This window comes from Phalacrocorax aristotelis, chromosome 2 (assembly GCF_949628215.1).
Source record: "Phalacrocorax aristotelis chromosome 2, bGulAri2.1, whole genome shotgun sequence".
Taxonomy (NCBI): domain Eukaryota; kingdom Metazoa; phylum Chordata; class Aves; order Suliformes; family Phalacrocoracidae; genus Phalacrocorax; species Phalacrocorax aristotelis.
The window spans coordinates 62,652,723-62,672,518 of NC_134277.1; the positions used below are offsets into that span (position 1 = coordinate 62,652,723).

The 19,796-nt window shown below is 38.0% G+C and overlaps 1 protein-coding gene across 3 annotated transcripts in view; it reads right to left on the reverse strand.

Moving 5' to 3' along the window:
* Positions 1-1,008: 1,008 nt before the first annotated feature.
* ICE1 (interactor of little elongation complex ELL subunit 1) overlaps positions 1,009-19,796 on the reverse strand; it is a 39,169-nt gene continuing 20,381 nt past the window's right edge. For all 3 annotated transcript variants that reach the window (XM_075083804.1, XM_075083802.1, XM_075083803.1), the window contains 8 exons: positions 17,418-17,770; positions 12,071-16,819; positions 10,159-10,327; positions 6,945-7,105; positions 5,216-5,406; positions 3,669-3,775; positions 2,832-2,930; positions 1,009-1,927 (listed from right to left, as the gene is read on the reverse strand). In XM_075083804.1, coding sequence (XP_074939905.1) covers positions 1,746-1,927; positions 2,832-2,930; positions 3,669-3,775; positions 5,216-5,406; positions 6,945-7,105; positions 10,159-10,327; positions 12,071-16,819; positions 17,418-17,770 — 6,011 coding nt within the window. In that variant the 3' untranslated portion in view covers positions 1,009-1,745. The remainder of the gene's footprint in view (positions 1,928-2,831; positions 2,931-3,668; positions 3,776-5,215; positions 5,407-6,944; positions 7,106-10,158; positions 10,328-12,070; positions 16,820-17,417; positions 17,771-19,796) is intronic.

Sequence of the window (19,796 nt, forward strand, 5' to 3'; positions counted from 1 at the left end):
ACATTATCACAGAGTCTACAATAGGAGGCATAAGATATAAGGGAGGTTCTTATAAAATTCCATTCATACCAAAAACAGCCAGCAGGTTTTACTTACATCTGAAGTAGATGTAAAAACAAACTGGCAAGGCAGAATAAACTAAAACTTGGTTATAAATTAAATTTAAAGTATGATGCTACAGGCATTGATAAAACATGCAACACCAAAAGCAGCATGTGTCCTCGCCTGCTAAAGACAGCAGTGCCTAATCAAGCAGAACTGCAGGAAGGGGATGACTTTTCTTTCTTTAGTGAGCAACTCGGCATGCTGCAGAACAGAACTTCCAGGCAACACGGGATCTGTCAACAAGAGCTGAGAGCCTGCAGCTCATGCAGCAACTCAGAAACTGTTGAGAGGACCAAGAAACAGAACTTGGTCCTCATGTGCCAAAAAACTTTACAAGAACCAGAAGAAATTGTAAAGTGCTTGCTGCAACCGAAAGATGCTGAACTGACTGAAGACAAGCCGGAAAGCATAGATGTGCCTGCAAGGACACAACATGTAGGAGAAAGAATTAGGTGTAAACTGTATGTTGTCCAATTCACTCTGAGTTAAAGGTTTTGTTATCCAAGCTCACAGCTGGCTTCAGCAGACTAAAAGCCTTTTGACCTTTTTATAATCAAAAGAAAAAGGAAAAAACACTAACACCACCTCAAAGCTCTGTCAGAGTCCGAGTCCCACTACAAATGAGAGTCTGGTTTAGCAAAGCTCACCCCTTCATATGGTTATAATCAGGGGGTGAAAAACAGAAGTTTTCAACTGATTTTTAAAACTATGCCCCGAGGCATACCAGGAAATTCTGGAGAGATGCAATATACCTTCTTTCCAGTGGTGAGAACTGCAGTGTTACGGGCAGTTCATTCAGTGAAATTACCTCATAGGAATTTCCTCCTGCCCCCACAAAGTAGTACTTATATAAGCTATATACAACAGTTCATTCTGTGCTATTTAAAAAGACCAACAAGAACATAACGGTGTTTGCTTCTTTTATTATGAAAGATACAAAACCACAGAGTGTAGTGAAGCTATCATTAGAAACGTGAAACATGAGTTTTGAACCAACTTTCTATTTACATATGCATAATTCCCCAAGTGGAACAATATAAAATGTGAGACACATTATCAGAATATACCATATATACAAGTTCAGAGATTTAGTATCTCTGTTACTCTATACATGATTGTTACCCAAAAAGTCAATTCCTACCTGTCTTACACAAGTATTTTAAATTAAGTTTATGAGACTACTCAAGCAAAATAAAGCAGAACCTGGGCAAAGTTCTGCTATCTGAACAGTTACTTTATAAATATAGTACAAAATAATAGAGCCAGGTTTTCAACCAGGCTCAATCTTCTGTTGTGTCAAATGTGCCCATGCTCTACATTGATGGAAATAAAATAATGGGAACTATTACTGATTTTTATTGATGTCAGAGCAGAAATATCTCAAGAGTCAAAGATGCATTGGTTTTCAGATCACTGATCAATTATTGGGAAAAGCAAGTCTTTTTATTTATTTTTTAAAAACTTTTCCATCAAACAGAAAAACCCAATAAAATACTTGAGCTTGCTTTGTGTGATCAGACATTGTTAAAAAAAAATAAATAAAAAAACACACAACACTTTGTATTGTTTTTAACTGGAACCAACTACTGCTTAGTAAAATAAGGCACTTCTTCCTTTAGATCAGTCCACTTCCCTAGATTTTAGTTTACCTCCATTTTACACAGAGAAGTGATTTCATCTATACCACTTGTGACAGCAAAAGGGATGTTGTTAGGAACTGTTGCTCTCCAAGCATGGATGGCCTCAACAATACCTTCCGGATTGCTTGAACCCAAGTCACACAGTGAATATATGGCTGCCAGCTGCACACCCCAGGGAATGCCTGAAAAAAGTTAACACAAATCAGCTTACAGAAACTTTGATACGCAATAACAGTTTTGGGAAACCTAAATCTAAAGAAACTGTTAGTTCAAGAATTGGAATTTAAACACATCAACAATTGGGATGCCTAAAACCAGAAAGTAGCAAGATGACAACCTGCACACAAATTCCGTAACAATCTGTACTAGCATTTTCCAGTTTTCTGAATTCAGCAGGTTTTCAGTATTCAAAGGGCATAAAAGATTTGAGCATCTAGTGATTTTACTCTAGGTAAGGGTGACCAGACTTTTATGAAAACAGTCAGGTTTACAGAGAGTCTGAAACAGACACAGACATATACCACTCACTTGGAAGAACTTGAGATTGCAAAGAACAGAAGCCATACGAGTGGTTCAAAACAGCCCTCTAACACAAACCAATGCTTCACTGCAAAATGCACTTAACATCCAGAATAACTTAGCAATGTAGATCTCTGCTGCCCTAATTGCCTTGCTTTGTCTCAGTCAGGAATTTGGACTTTCTTGCAACCCTCTCCCAGTACAACAGTCTCGCTAGTAGCAAGCCTCAGGATGAGCTGCTCAGGTAACAAATTAGCTATTACTGCTAAGATCAGCCTTTAGGTTCGCTGAGGCAGCTGATACGCTGTTATATGAAGCATTCCACGGAGGCTGAAAATATCTCAGAGTTTTCTCTGTCTCCAACAGAAGGTAATATACATGCTTCATTAACTTCAGAAGAGAAAGGGACTCAAACAGAAAACTGTTTGTGCTATTATGCACTAACATAAAACTGCACAAGCTGGCTGTTTTGGCACGTGTGTCTCAATTTGTGTGTGTGTTCTGTTTACATTGGCAAACCTTCACATTGCAGATGTTACACTAAAGTTCCTCTAAATAAAACATTACCTTCCTCTTTTGCATGCTGTACAAACAGTCCAATTACAGAGCTAATATTCTTCACTGCAGCCAGATATCCTTCCTTCAAACCTATCTGGCCCACTCGACCTGAAAGAAAAAAAGGTTACTATGTATCTGACATTTAGTCAACTTCCTCATTTTTAGACTTCATGATTGTCTGTTGAAGTATCCACAGAAAATGCAAATTTCAGTTACAAAAATTAGTCATTCTGGTTACCATGTTGTCTTGGGAACCACAGTTGTTCTATTCTTTTTGTGACTAAAGACACCAAGGCATTTTTCATCATCAGATTGATCCAACCTCCAACAGATTTACAATTTGTAAGTGTAAAACTCTCAAAGAATGCAATTTCTGTTTAACAAACAATATTATACAGCCTATGTACTGAAAAGATCTATTGAAATCCAAAGTTTATCTATTTACCTTGAACGCCATCTAGATCCCAAATAAATGAATCTAACTTAAAATTGCAGGAAGAGGTATTAGGTTGCATATAAAACCTCATTTTATAGGCTTGTGATAAAGCGTATGTATGATGATTTAATTTTAAATAAATGAAACATGTTGGTGTTTGTTATCATGAAACCAGAGTAATGTCTCAAAACTTAAGTACATGATTTCCACACACTGACAATCAGAAAATATCTGCATAGGATTGTAAAAGTTTGGCTTTTAAGGTGAAAATTTTTGAAGAAAGTTGGGAGAAAAAAATCAAGATCCAAAAAAAAGCTAAAATACTTCAGTTCACTTTCCAGGCAGGCTGACACTTTCAAAGGACATACTCACACAAAGCAGAAGTTCAATGAAGAATTTAGATTACTTACCTATTAGCCTGAGTGTCAATGCTATAACACTGTCGGGAATGGATTGAGCAGTTCCATGCCCCTTTCTATTCTTTACCCATTTATCCATAGAAGGCCAAAGCACTTTACTGTGAAAGACAAATGAATTTGAAAATCTGATACTGCATGAAGGGGTGGTACAATATTTATATTATAATGAATGCAAACAGTTCTTCTGTTTACCATGTATTCCCATAGCTCCGCTTGCATCTTTAATTCACCTTCTACGGAAACTCACAATATTCCAAGCATCCACAAATCTGAGTAATGTAAAGAAGGTTTTAAACCCAAACAGTCAAAGCTAACTTTCTGGAGGAATCACTCCTGTTCATCTTCCATTTTTTTCCTGCAACATTCTGCATCTCTACCTAAAGTCAAACTTACTCCACTGACTTCACAGACATATATGAAATTACGCTACTTTCAAATGTCGTGCTGAGATGTTATGCAAGCTTCTTAATTGAGTGAAAATTCATGGTTTCCATGTTACAAGTAGGATCTGATGCTTGTTTTTAAACCTGAAAGGACCTGAGATAGACTTTTTTCATCCTTAAAATGATGCTAATAGACCTAGTTACCTATTATTTGCACAACTCCACACAGACAATCAACTCTGTATGGCTTTAGTTAAAATGACATACCTTTCACTGAAGTAATGTGTATCAATTTTAAAAGTATTTAGCCACAAACACTTATTTAGTATTTGAAAGCATGGAACTTGTATGAAAGACTTGATGATGATTGCAAATTATTTGCATTTACTTTACACTCAATGATTATGTCATGTCATAGTTAAACAAATGCCATATTTTTGGAGATTCTGCTAGGTTATGTAACTTCTACATAGAAAATAGGGGCTGTAAGATCAGCACAGGTATCAAAATGAAGTCTGTCAAACCAAGTTAATCATGGTAGCAGTCCATGCACTGGATTATAGGGTTCAAAGAGAATTTAAGACATTGAATCTAAGTATTATAATGATTTTAGAATTAAAATCAGGCTGAAATCAGGATAGTACACTAATGACTATGGTTACATTTCACTCTCAGCACTGAAGGAGTGCTGTTTACACATCAAAAGTTCCCAAGTTCCACCCTCATTTTTCGGGGGGGGGGCGCGGGGGGAAGGGGGGCAGAATTCAATAATTAAATTCAAAGGGAGATAATCAATCATTTTGCTTAAATGACAAACAATCCGTCTCAAAATCTTTCACAGTTGTCACATATAGCTATTTTTAAATCAATTGTTTATTAGAATGGTTCAAACAGGTTTAATTTCTTGGACCGGTACCATAAAATCCTACATTTCCTCATTGATCACTTATTCCGTCTTAAAATAAGGCTCACACACACACAGTAGTCTAGGTGTCATCAGGTTAAAACGCCCTTATTTCTAAGTATTATGCTATGTTTTATTATGTTGAAAGCTAAGTCATAATGTCTCAAATTTGGAAAAAAAACCCAACACCAAAACAAGCCATGAAAAAAATCACACGGGGAAACTTTTGAAAAAACTGCTTGCCACAATACCTTATAACATTGTCATGTGTCCAATCCCACTTCAGGTGAGAGCAGAGTAGATCAATAGCAAATATGTACTGCCAAGCATCTTCACTCAGATCTTCTCCATATTGCTCACTCAGTTGAAATTCTACTTTTGGACATGACTGCATTTCTAAAAGCAGGTTTGAGACCATAGTACCAGCATCTAAAGAGGAGCTCTGGAATTTCAGAAGGTGGTTATCTTAATCCATGAAAAGTTACCAACCCAGAATCAAGCTCTTTACATGTATTTGATTCTGACTGTCCACAGCATCTTACACCATAAATTCAACTTTGGGTTTGACTTAACACAAATAAAAAGAGTACAAAACCTAAAATCTTCAAGTACTCAGTATTTGTCTTGATGCTTTTACTAAAAGGAGAGTTTAGAAAAAAAAACCAACAATGACAAAACCCACAAACCCTACACTCACTCTCTTCTTTCCTCCTACAATCTCTATCAATTAAGCTTTAAGGTCAGAAGAGTATTTCCAATGCAAGAAGGTTAGACTAATCCTGCTTACTTTCTAAGTTTGGGGGTTTTTTTCAATTATTTTCTGATGCTGAAATTTGTTACTGTTTATTGTTCATTAGGGGCTAATTTCCAAGAAAGCACTTGCAATGGTTGAGGTAGTAATAACTAAAAACATGTCATGTGAAACAATTCTGCTAATTAAATAGCTAGGGCAAGCAAGAAAATATAAAAACAAACATCCTTTGAATATCTGAAGTGTTAAGAAAAATGTCTAGGCTTATCACATAAAGACAGTGGGTGCTCAGCATATCTTCTCAGTACAAAAGCTCATGTAACTGGCAAGTTCTGCAATGATGCAAGTCACTAAAATTGAGTACTTTGACCAACAACTAAATGCCCGTTCTATGTAGGCTTTACTTGCATAAGTAGAATGATCTTCTCATAAAATTATAACTTGACTACAATCCACTTGAAATTTGTCCCTGTATTTCTAGCTAAGTAAAAAAATCTTATGAATAGCATGATGTCATTTGCTATCTATCTTTTGATAGGTATCTATGATATCTATTGATTGACCTGTCTATTGATATAGAAATTCATGAGGTCCTTCTCCCCAGCTGCAGCAGCTCTCATATTTCATAGAGATCCATAAAGAAAGTAGGTAGTGTGAGTGTATAGAACAAATACTTCCAGGAACATTTACTGAGACATTACTTATGTGCACCTCTATTGGCATGAAACTGAAAGCTGTGTCCTAATAGAAGGGAGAATACAAATCCTTTGCTGAACAGGGATTGCCGTACAGCATAATTCTGAATACAAGAGCTTAATGCTACATCACAACTGTGATTTAATAAAAAAAAGAAACATATAAAAATCCATGCCCTCTTAACTCACTCCACTCAGATCTTAAAAAAAACCACAACAAACCCAGAAAAAAAGACAGAATTCCCTAGTCCAAGAAACTTCCGGTCAAAGTTTAAAAACAATGCTTACATTTAATGTTTAGTAGAGTTTAGGATTTAATAGGGAAAACAAGGAAAGTGTTGTGTCTAGTAGGGTCTAGACAACCACAAGAAAAAGGCCTAAAGCAGCATTAGTTGTGCAATTGTAGAGATTCCATGGGAGATTCACAGGGTATCTTCACACCCTTCATCAGAATTAAGCTGCTTGATTTCATGCAGCCAGCAAAGCAACCAATGCAGACAAAAGCTGATACTGACAATGAAAGCAGACTGTTACCTTTTCCCAGTTGAGATAAGCACTCAAACAGGCCAGCATCTCGTTGCTTGCACTCTGCCTGACAACTAATTGCATAGCTTTGTTAATTGCACCTTGGAAGACAAATATGTCAGACCATACATTTGTAATAAATAAAATCAATTTTTCTGAGTCTGGAAAGTCTAAGGAAAAAACAGAGAACAAAGTAATTTAGAACATTTAAAAACAAAACAAAACAAATATACTCAGGCATTAAAAGCTACTACAGTATTCAGCAAGATAACTAGGAAAGAAGGCATAGAAGTCACGTAACAACTGCAGCCCAGGGAATGGGAGTCATACTAGTACATCTCAGTCCTGAGATTAAATAATAAAAAAAGACCCAAGAAAAAAAAATATCGCCCCCTAGGCCACCTCCCCCATTGTAATTTCACTCTCTTTTTTAAGGGGAAAAAAAGGCTTTACTGGACTTCGCTGTGTAACAACAGTGCAAAAGGACCTTCTTTCCTTTTGCATTTTGAGGTTAGCCTCCCTTCATCCTTCTGATTGCTCTTTAGTTCACAAAGGAGAGTGGTCTCGGAGCATTGAAACTGGATTCTTTTAGGATTAAATTAAACTGGAAGATGAACTGCAGCAGCATACCTAATATACTCCAGCCACAAATGAGCACTCTGATCACTGGATCAAACTAGAACTGGTTCAAAAGAAAAAAAATAATCCTGAGATGTGTAATAATGTGTAAATCTGGTCTTCAGTACAAATCCACCGTACTTGCTAACACCTTGCATCCATACACCTATGAAATCCACATGAAAAAAATAACTTTGCAGAGAACTTTCATACTCCTCACGGAAGTTATACAAGTTGTAAGTGGGCATATATGAATGATGGATGCATGTCAAAATTTGTATTTCCATAGACAGAAAAAAGTGTGCTACTGATATAATTGAAGAAACCTCATTCATTAAATTAATTCAGAGCAAGTACCTGACAACTATATATCCAGAACTATAAAAGTAAGAGAGGACAGAGTTCCAGGCCATCAAAGGGGAGCTAACAGAACTTTGTGAACACCAAAGCAGAGATCTTCAAGGATATTAACATAAAACATGAGTGTGTAGACTACAAGTAATAAAAAGTACACTGGAATAAGCAAGAAGTAGGTATTACTTTCACATATGAAATGCAATATTGCAATACATATGCCTGAAACACTATTGTCACTATAAAAAGCTGCAAAAACTAATGAAAACCAAAAAGCTAAATGTGTCTTCCCACCTCATGTCAGCATAACATCTACATTTTTAGAAAGATCTAAAGAACTACAGAGCATATGAAAATACATAAAATCAAGATGCTTTAATGGATTCACTGAGCAGAAAGAATTTACAGAGTTTCATCCAGTGTCTTGGATAGACATTCTCTACTCTGAAGCCCCTCACCACATAATAATTAACTTTTTTTTGTCAGAACAAGGGCTGTTGCTAAACTAGAATTATCTACATGCTGCAACTTGAATTGCCTGCCCATGAATTTGGGACAGTCAGAAGGCTCGGTGATGAGTAAGAGGTAAAGGGGTATCAAAAGAAGAAAAAAAAGAAGGAGGGGAACAGAGGAGGTATAAAAGCAAAAATAAATACAGAAAGGTAACATTTAATTCACAGTCTTTTAAGGCAGAATACCAGAACGGAGAACAGAACAAAAAAGGGGGGACAAGAAGCCAAGAGAACAGATGATGCAAGTCTAATGAGGTAGTACTGACTGTTTATAGTCAATTTGGCAACTTTGTAGCCAGCACATAGCTCACACTTGTGTTGCCGTAATTCTGATGGGAATTAATAAGTGAAACTACATGAAAGAGAAAACCCTAAAATGAATGCATTGTAATCAAATAAAAGTAAACAAATGAAAAAAACCCAAACAACCCTTAAGATGTGTTTACAGCTGTTCACTCGAAAGATAACAATAAAACCACAGAACAACCACAAGAGGAATTTATGCAATTCAAAGTATAGAATAGAAAATAATTCAACAAAAATACGCATTTAGCTACTGAAGTTTGGATCTTACCAAGAAAAAGAAAGGAAACAAGGGGAATGTTTAATATTTGCAAGAACCCACAAAAAGACAAAGTACCAAGGTACTGCAAAACAAAAGGCTTACTTGTTAATTTAGACTAACAAAAGATAATCCGACAAGTAATAGTTTCTGACATGGTGCAGTATTAAAACTATTAATGTGAGAAAAGTGAAAGGAGAGTTATGGTGGACTGCATGCAGGACAGAAAAACACACAAGAAGACAGGAATTCCAAAAGCAACCCAAACGAAAAACCCCAAACAAAAATTTCTCAACCCAACAAAAAAAGATAATTAACAACAAAATAAAATTACAATCCTTATAAGATAAAAAAAAAAGAAACAAGAAAAAAAGACAGGGATATTGTATGGAAGATCACCACCAACAGAAGCAATCAAAAGTTGTAGCATTTTGTTGCTCAGCGGTCTCAAAGTTGACTTTATTTTAATTTGAAACACAGATACCAGTATACTCTTCTGAGCCCTGGATGGCTCAGTATTTTCAAACTAAACTAAGTCCTTTCAGAACTAAGACAGTACCTTAATTTAGTACAGTGACAGTATTTATGTATTACTGTTGTTACTGGGAACAAAAGGAAGGGGGAGAGAGGAAGGAATCAAAATGAAAGAAACTCTCAACCAAGTGAGACTTCAGATAATGGGAAGTAATAAAACTTTAAGGAGGACATGTACAAATGCACGGTTTGATCAAGGTATTGTCCAACTCCTGACACTATTTCAAGCCAATACATATTTTTAAATCACACTTGCTTTATGAATCAGTGCTTACTCAGTTAAAATAAGAAAATACTAATAAGCAAAAAGTACAAAATTCCCTGGAATCACACTATCATTTTGGAGATGATGCGGCAAAAAGGAAAGCACAGAGGATCCTAAATAAAATATTTATTTGGGAAAATGAGTTGACTACTAAGAGCCCAGGTCATCACCAAACTGAGACACAAATGTGGAGGAAATGTGAGAAGGCAAATTTCTTCTATTTTGTGCAAATACTTCTGCACATAAAAAAAAGTTCTAAGGAAAATGTCCCTTTCACAGGATTTTTGTTTGTTTGTTTTTACTAACATAATCATTGTGTAACACTCAGCAGAGACACACAGCATATTTAAGATACAAGACCACTAAGCCATACTATACCTTCTTTAAGTAGGCTATAGCAGAAAAGGCGGGCTCTTTCCAAATCTCCCAACTGTCGACAAATTCCTGTATAGACTCGACACAGAGCCTGATTGAAATTGTGATTTGTGGCATTCTTCTGAGCCTTGAGTTTATTGAGAATAACATCCAGCAAGGACTCTGCTAAATGCTATAGGGCACAAAAATTACTGTTAAGAGCATTCCATACTTGAGAACATTTGTTAACTTTATAGTAGTATGACAAGTAAAAAGAACTACTCTTATTTGCAAGAATACTGTCTGCATACATATAAAAATGCAGATAAGTAAATCAGAGGCAATCTGCAAAAGATAAGAGTGAGGAGCAACTTCCCAGAATAAATGTGCCTTAAACAGATGCAGAATAGCACTACTATTCTAAATATAAATTGTTTAATTATGTGATTAAAAAATACCTTCCTTAAACAAAAAGTGAGGAGAGGAATAATGACAGAGGAACCTTAATAACCTCATCAGAGCGAATGGAGCACCCTGACCCAGCTACTCCCAGAGCTGTCACAGGAGGACAAACAGCCCATTGTCCAGGTGTGAGACTTACTAGATTAGTCAACAGCAGCCTTCACCTTACACACTGCCAGAGGTGGGGAGTGGGTGTTATTTCTATAGTAAGATGGGACTCAGAATGAGATGCAAGGAAGGAGAATATTGGGATTGTGCAAGACTTACTATAGAATATTTAGAGGGAGGGCTAGAAGTGGGGAGTACAATGAGAGGCTTAGGAGTCAGGTGCTGGAGAAGCCACCGTTTTAGACTGGGTACCTGCAGACACCAGGAAGTCTGAGTGTTTGCTTTGTGAGGACTAGAATGTCCCAGACAGCTACCTGAAAAACCAGGCTTCTGAGGTCAGATGCAGGTCAGGCCATAGGTCTGGACCAGCTACTGGAGGGATGTGTGTGTGCTTCTGTGTCAGTAAGTGTTAGTGCATGAGACAAGTGGGGAGAACAGGAGTCACCTACTGGATATACTGAGTGTATAATGTTAGCTACTGGAGGGATCCATACTGTCTGTATATATATGTACATATTTTCCACTACCAGGCTTTCACCCTGATCAGCCAGAGAAGGGAACAAGATTAGGCTCATACTGTGTGCATACGTGCCTATTAGGAGAATGTACTTGGCCTTGCTACTGGCCGGATGTGGAAATATAAAGCTGCTGCAGCCTTGCTCCTGTGAAGTTACCAGATTTGGCAACTCCTAAGAAAGATGACCCGAGAACTTGGCAGCAGCTTCTGTGGAAAACTTAATTATGTTTAAGAACTGAAACAGGGCAAAATGCTGCCATGCATCACTTGGTGAATTGCTCTGCTGTGGACTACAAATTACCTATGAGAAAGATGGTAATTAAAAGTGAATTTTTCCAACACTGATACTAAGCAAGTTCTGAGAAACAAACTAATGAAAAATTTTTCCAATACAATCGATTTGAACAACCTGAAGTAGAATAATAAAGGTTAACGGGGAATGAAAGGGTATGTCACTATTGTATATACAATGCAGTTTATCTCATTTAATTGAAAAAATAAAAAAAGGAAATCAAACATCACACTTTTAGAGGAACTCCTTCTACAGTTTTAATGCTATCCACTACAAAAAAAAAGCTGCAAAAATAAGGTGTTTTATGCATACATCAGGAAAGCAAACATATTTACAAATGCAGTTTTGCCTCTTGGACACCACTGAACAGTAATTTCTTGAAAAGTCCTATGTTTTCTTAAGTAATACAAGTTTAGGTGTCTGATAACCTTTCAAGACTACACTTTGGCACTGCAGATTGCCCAAACAATTGAGAATTCAAATACTACATGCTTATAGTCTTTTCATCTGCACAGAAGTCATCGTTAAAGCACAAAATTAAAAATTATGCTACTTACCTTGTTTTTTATACCAAATTCATAGACAACTTCTTTCTCTTCATCTCTCATTATTGGAATCTTTGAGATATTGCCGACATACATGTGACCTTTAATAACTGGTAACAAATCAAAACAGGATTCAGCAATTTTCTTCAATGCCAAAGAAACTTTCTGGCAGCCAAGATCAGTAACATTCTTTACTAGTAGTGATGCTTCTAAACTGGAACTGTGTGCTGAATCACTGACTTCACAGCTTTTGTCATGGAAAGCCTCCTGCATTTCAGAGATTGTATTTTTAGTATTTCTGATAGTAGCGATATTATTGGGCTCCAGCTTTGGTGGTTCACTGTCCAACCGCAGTCTCTTTGCACTTCTTGGCATAGATACGGGCAACAGTGTCCGTTTTTCAAGATGATTTGATGAGCTTGAAAACAATTGCTGATTTTGCACACCTTTGTCTTGATCTTTGCTACTATCAGATTTCAAATTGCTCCCAGTTTTAACAAAAGCAGTTGATGTAGATGCAATTGCTTTGAACCCACCTATTTGAGCCACAGGTCCTGGCAAACTTTGGCTGTCTGAAAAAGCACATCGGTTAAGCTGAATATTGCCTTTCAGAATGTTTAGTGTCCTTGCCCTTGCAGACAGCTCTGGATACATTGTGTCCAGTATTTTCACAGAGTTCTCCTGAGGAGCACCTGGAGTAGAGCTGTCAGGGGCAAAGAGAGGAAATCTTCCTGGGACGGGAAGCGCATGCTTTGGAATGGAAGTACAAAATTTCAAAGGTGAGGAGCGAATCCTTCTACCTACTGCCATTTCTGAGGGTGAGGGAGGAGAGAACAAAAGAGCAGACTTTACTGTTGGCGTATCTGTTAACGGAGACACGAGAGGAGGAATAGGAGTTTCATGTAGTGGGGATATCAGGTCATCAAGAGGGGATAGCAAAGTGGATCGACCAGTAGAAGACATTTCTGGGGACATGGTACATGCAGCTTTTGGAGGGGAAGCAATCAAAGGCAGTAGCAAGGGGGGCAGAGGAGGACCCATCTCTTCCCTGATTTTATTTATAGTCTCGGATGAGCATTTTGTTGGCATAGACGTGTCAGCATTTGCAAGAACTGGCTGAGTTAGTTTAACTTTGAGAGTCTTTGTTTTTCTTTTACCTTGAACCAGCCTCTTTGATAGTTTGGCACGCATTACTTGGGCAGCTGTCTTGGTTGAAACAGTCAATATTTCAGATGGTTCTTGCTCTCTGCCCTTCAATTTACTGCTCTCTTTGAGACTAACATCTACACAAGACTCTGACATACATGGCTTCTCAAATACTGGCTTTTGTGGCTCAGAAGGCTGCCTAACTATCTGACAATTGCACTCTACATCAGACAGGGCTGGATTTGGAGGATACTTGACACAATCTTTTTTTCTACTGATACCATCCAGGATAACATCAGCGTTGTCTTCTCCTATGTTGCAAGCAGTGCAAGTTTGATTATGATTATAGTCTTCAAACACTGAGACCCCCATATCAACACCGTGTAGTAGGCTTCGCTCCACATTTGACTTAGGTTTTCCAGAATCATTTTCTTCTAAGAACTTGCCACGTGCTAACATTCTTGTATTTAATTTACTGTTTTTTACAGCCAGTTTGCAAGTTTCTGGGAATTTGGTTAACATCTGGCATAGCGGTAATCTATTTTTTGAAGCATTTGGCATCACAGGGCTTTCTTTTGATGCCCCAGTTTTTAACAGGTTTTCCTCACTGTCACTGATGCATCCAGCTCTGTTAGAATCTACCACGCATTCATTAGCGCCCTCAGTATTTTCAGAGGTTACTAATATACACTCTCTTTTCCAAGAGGCTAAGGCTTTAGAAGAACCCTCCCCAACCACACTCGACAACTCATTTGCAGTATCTGGAGAGGTGTTTGCTTCACAGTCTGTATCCGTATCTGCCATAGTGCCTGCTTTTACATGACTAACCGTCAAAGTATTTCCTGGGTGTGTTGTTGAATGAAGTTCACATACTTCATAATCAGCATCAACAACTGCACCAGTTTCCAGAGCACCCACTGCAGTTCTGGAAGCCCTCAGTTCCTTTCTGAACATGGGAACACATTCAGAACATTTCACATATCTAACTTTTTCTATAGAACAGTCTTTCTCTTCAGATTCATTGCTCTGCTCTGGCATATCAAAAACATTTTTAGACCTTTTTATGGCATTTTCCCCAGGCACCTCAAAAGTATTCAATTCTTTGCTTTCTCCCCCATCTGTTAGTGAAACAGTTCTAGAAGGTTCTGTTCTAACCTCACACATAGAAGTCCTGCATGCTGATTCCTGATAATCAAACTTTTGGAGAAGAAAAGTATTCTTATCATAAGAGTTTGCATCCAGGATCTGTGACTTAACAGATGCCTGAGGTCCTTTATCTACTGGCTGCTCCTTCTCATCTGGAATTTTTACTTCATTTTTATGTATGCATTCCCTCTCAGGGCAGTCCAGTTCTTTGCACATGTTGTCTTTTACAGCAGATGGGACCTCAGCACCCTCTTCCAAGCTTTCCGAAGAACAGTTAAATGCACTACCTGTAACACAAGTTTTATCTCCTTTGTTGTCCCATGTATGGGAAAAAGGAGCCTTTTCTGTGAAGTAAGTTTCAACAGAACCAACAACTTTCTGAACACTGAAATGTAGATCAGGGGGCATTGAGGATTCCAAGCCAATTCCCACTTGCATAGGAGAATCTGTTTCTTCAGTATTTATACAGTGCATCTCCAAGTCCGCTTGAGTAGAAAAAGACAACCCACTATTAAAAGCCATTTCTGAAGTCGGCTGGCAGATGATCTCTGAAATACCATTTTTCTTCACAACATTCTCCTCCCAGTTTAATGAATTGGAACAAGTGTCAGTCACCAATTCCTTGCTTTGTTTATTTAATTCCCCTTTTATTTCATCACATTTAACATTTTCAGGTATCAAGAACTGATTCAGAGGTTTTACAAACTGTGCCTGAGAAGTAAGATTACTTTCTACTAAGACAGATTCAATGGTATCCACTCTTTCTAACAGCTCACTGCTTTCCCCTCCAAAATCTTCTGGATTAACTTTGAATTCAGACTCCTGAGATTCAAACTCTCTCAAGTTTTGAGTTTTGGACAACCCACATTCTAGTGTACTACACAAGTTTTCAGGTTGTTTCATTTCACCTTTTATTTCTGTAAAATCTAACACAGAGGATTCACACTTAGCTACGCTGCTTTCTGCATCAGTAATGCATGCCACCTTTGATAGTGCGAGTATAGTTTCCAAGTCTGACTTCCCTTGCGATAAATTACTACCATTTTCTTCCTGGTGTGGTTTGCCTTTTAAATATCCCCCTTCCTTTATATCTACTGATTTTCCATTTTCTGCACTATGGAGTAGCTCTGATGATTCAACTATTTCTAGAACACTTTCTCTGTTACATTTCACGGCTAGTTCAGGAGCCTCGGGTCTGGTTGTATACACGTCTTCAATTTTAAGCTGTTCTTTTGGAAAAGCTGACAAAGCAGTCCCCTCCATACCTACATTTTTGTCTATGTCATCCCTAGACAATGAATTTCCAATTCCTTCAATAGCAGATACAGGTAAGTAATGTCTAGAGATTTTAATAGTCCCTGGTTCGCATTCGCTGTCTGCTTCACTTTTTATTGTTTGCACACATTGTTGCTCCAGAATCTCTTTACTGTCATGTTTTATTTCAGAGCACCGAGAGTGTGCAGAGATCTCAACAGCTCCAGTGTCTGCCTTAGTCTCCATAATTATATCCTCCCCATCATGCTGTATCATTAGGTCTGTAGGACACTCTGCTTCACAGGATTTTGTACTACTGAAGTCAAACGCGTTTTCAGAGTGCTCTCTCTCATTACTTGCCTCTGCACAGAGTCCTTCCATCTGTATTTCAGCTGTTATTTCCTCTCCCGTTATCACTTGATTTATGTTTTTCCCTACATCACTTGCCATATTGATTACTTTGATTACATTTTTTGATTCATTTTCAACCACTTCATTCTGTGTCACCGCGTCAGACTTCTCCTCAGAATCTTCACTTGGAAGCACAATCCACTGCTTAGGTGGCAAATGAGTAACAGTTTGGGGAACAGATACTGCCCTATGAGTTTCTCTCTTTCCTGATAATCCATCCCTTTCTGCTTTCATTAATTCACTGTGCTTTTCATGTGAACCCTCATAATCAACAGCTCTGATTAAGATTACATTCTCCTCTGTTTGCTCTGTCTCACTACAGTTTTCCATCTGATTCTGAGGCTTGGAACTGTGTAACATAAAATCAGCTGAAGAACCTCCCTCTTCACTGTGCATGTCCTCACTATCTCCTTTCTGTTCTTCCGTGGCTTCCAATTCCTGTGCTGTTGCTTCAGTTAGTTCTCTCTGCTCAGTTTCCATATTCTCAGCCTTCTCCTCCAAACATTCTTTGTTAGTTTCCATGTTTGTAATTAAAGTAGCAGCTTCAGCTTTGTTTGTTTCAGCATCTTTGTCTTCCTTGCTTGACATCTTTGGACTCTTTTCATTCCAACTCAGGTTACATGAGATTTCTGCATCAAGACCATGCTCATGTGATTTGCTCTGTCTGTTACACTCCTCACTGAGGCTGAATACATTACAACTCTGAAGCTGAACTTGGTCATCTTGTAAAATATACTCCACTGCAGAAGCACTGCAATCAACTTCTTCATCACTGGAACCTGTGACTTCTCCAAACAACATATCCTTTAACAAAAAATACAAAGTTAATATTCCAAAGCCTGGTATCAGTTTTAAGAACAATTTCTCTAAAGAAATACATTGGTAGCCCTGACAAGCAGTGGTTTTGAGAGATTAAGGCTGTTCAACAGAATTACATCCTTCTCCGTCGTTGTTCTTTATAGCAAATGGAAGGTACCCCTGTGAAAAGTCAGAGACTTCTTTACCTACCTACTTGCATTCTAAGATTACTGGAAAACAACATATGCGTAGGTTCCCCTTGACTTTCAAGCTGTGGAATTTTGCTATGAAAGCCACGCTTATACCCAACAGGAGTTGGGACTGTAAGTCTGCAACATTGGGAAAAGAAATCATGACAGCAGATGAAACACGGGTAACTTTGTTTTTAATATACTTCTGAAATTCCTGTTTATCCCCCTTCCACAGACAGTATGCTGGAAGGTAAAAAAGTATCCATACAGATCTAAACATTTACACAGAGACCCTTTCAGCGCATAAGTCACTGATACTGATACTCAAAAGAATATAAAAGCCCAGGAATATCAAGTCATTATTTTTGCATATGACCAAATTAGTGCCAAGTCAGACACATCCTGAAACTCACCTGTGTGGTTCGTGGTGAAAGCTGTACTGGAGAAAGTAGAGCAGGGAGAGGCCTGGCCCAGTTCAATATATCCATCACATTTCCACCTGGGCCCTTTTGCTCCTGATCGGAGAAGTCTGAACTGCTGTTTGCCCCATCTGTCTGTAGCATCATATCTATAGTTTTATCCTCACCGCTGTGCAGACATTCTTCAGTAGTCCTGTTCTCAACACAGTCATCTCCAAAAGGCTCAGTACTCACTTGAAGTTGCATGGCTGTTACAGAATTCCGCTCTCCAGCACTTTCTAGTGAAGAATACCGAGGCAGTGTTTTCCTATCACACTTCCTAATCTTTTGGTGGATTTGTACGGTTTCTAAGACACAAAAATACTGTTAAGAATTCTTTTCCTCTCCCATTTTTCTTTATAGATATAATTCATAATTATATAGATATACACATTATACATATACATATACAGATATAATACATCATCATAATAAGAATGCATTACCATCTCTTCAACTGATGTTCCAATAGACTAGTAATAAGAAGCACTTAATGTCACTTTTAGAAACATTTTCCTTACGGAGATCAGATGTTAAAGATAGGCTGAGAGAACTGGGTTTGTTCAGCCTTGAGAAAAGGAGGCTCAGAGGGGATCTCATCACCATGTACCAGTACTTAAGGAGCAGCTACAAAGAAGATGCAGACTCCCTTTTTACACGGAGTCACATGGAGAGGACAAGGGGGAACGGACACAAGTTGCTCTTGGGGAGATTCCGATTGGACACCAGAGGAAAATTTTTCACACTGCGGACAGCCAACCATTGGAATAATCTCCCCAGGGAAGTGGTTGACTCGGCTGGACACCTTCAAGAGTTGTCTGGACAGGGTGCTGGGCCATCTTGTTTAGACTCTGCTCTTCCTAGAAAGGTTGGACTAGATGATCCCTGAGGTCCCTTCCAACCTGTGATTCTGTGATTATCTTTGTTCATGAAAAAGGTATGTGTATGTGCAAAGAGCTCTCCCCAGCCACTTTCTGACTTGGATCATTAAGACTATTCCCAATTTTTCTTATCAGGAAGGAAGGGCCATACCAGGTAGGACTGAAGGTCCTTACAGCTCAATGATTTATTTCAGATTTAGCCCAGTAACTTATGTTCAAGAAAAGCAGGACAAGCATGCAGTGACATTCCCCACTCAGGCTTAATTCTCAGCTTAAAGGAACCTGCAGCTTTGAGCTAGCAGCTGCACTTGCAAGCCAGTTACAGTTACACCCTGCCATAAACACAGTAAGGGAGTTCTTAGCTATATTCCTAGGTTTATGATTTAATATGCATGTGCTTTTGAAGTGTTTGTTCTTTAAATTTCAATGTTGAGTCTAATCGTACAAGACTTTGGCTTCAGTGATGTGACTTAGTTAAAGCTAAACCCTTTAAAAAAATCTTTCTTAGAAGTGAGGTTCTCCCTGCAACATACCCAAAGGAGTGCGAACCACTAAGACAATGAAAGACACTGAGCAGCTGACAACCCTTTAAAGACAGTACCAACTATACCAGTTTTACAGTTACTCTAGCAGGAAGAAAGCATGTCTAAATGTCCTGTGTGATTCTTTGCATTGTACTTTTGTTTTATTCCTTTTCAAAACACACTTTTTATTACTACACAGTAACCCATTTCTTATGGATGTAAAAAAAACACATTGCCCCACAAAAGTCTAAACAGTAGAGACAAAGAATTTAAATATTGATGATAATTGTGCTAGATGCTTTTAACAGTGAAAGGATGGCCCAGTTTCTGAAATTTAAATTCTATGATTTTATAAAAAGAAAAGATGACCTCCAATAAAACAGCAGAAATCAACAGTCCCAAACTCCAGTGTGCCGCTTGGAACTAAAACCTACTCTGTAGTATTTGCAATTCTTATATGACATTTGTATGTGTGATCTTGTTTATAGTGCTCACAAACACTATTGGACACAGAATCAGCAGTATTCAAGCAACAGATTAAACCTGGTCTGTGTACGTACAAGTACCATACCACAGAACAAAGAACACCACATGCACAAAATGGTTTTGAACAGAGGATGTATTGATTTAATTGGCACAACCTGCATTCTGCTGGCAAAATAAAAAATAATAGTGTGTTTCATTATTGCTGTGGGTGTTTATCCACTACTAAAACTTGCAGAGATATGCCCAAAGCATCATTAATGATAGTATCAGATTTGAAAACACTAATTTAATTCGATAGGTGAAAATGACCTCCCAGAGATCTGCATCCCAATAACTTTCAAGCACATTCTAATATGTTGGCTCCACTAAAGGAGTTAGTGGGAAAACTGATCAAAAACCCTGATATCCAAGATCCATGTCAGTCACTTCATGTAGCAGCTCCA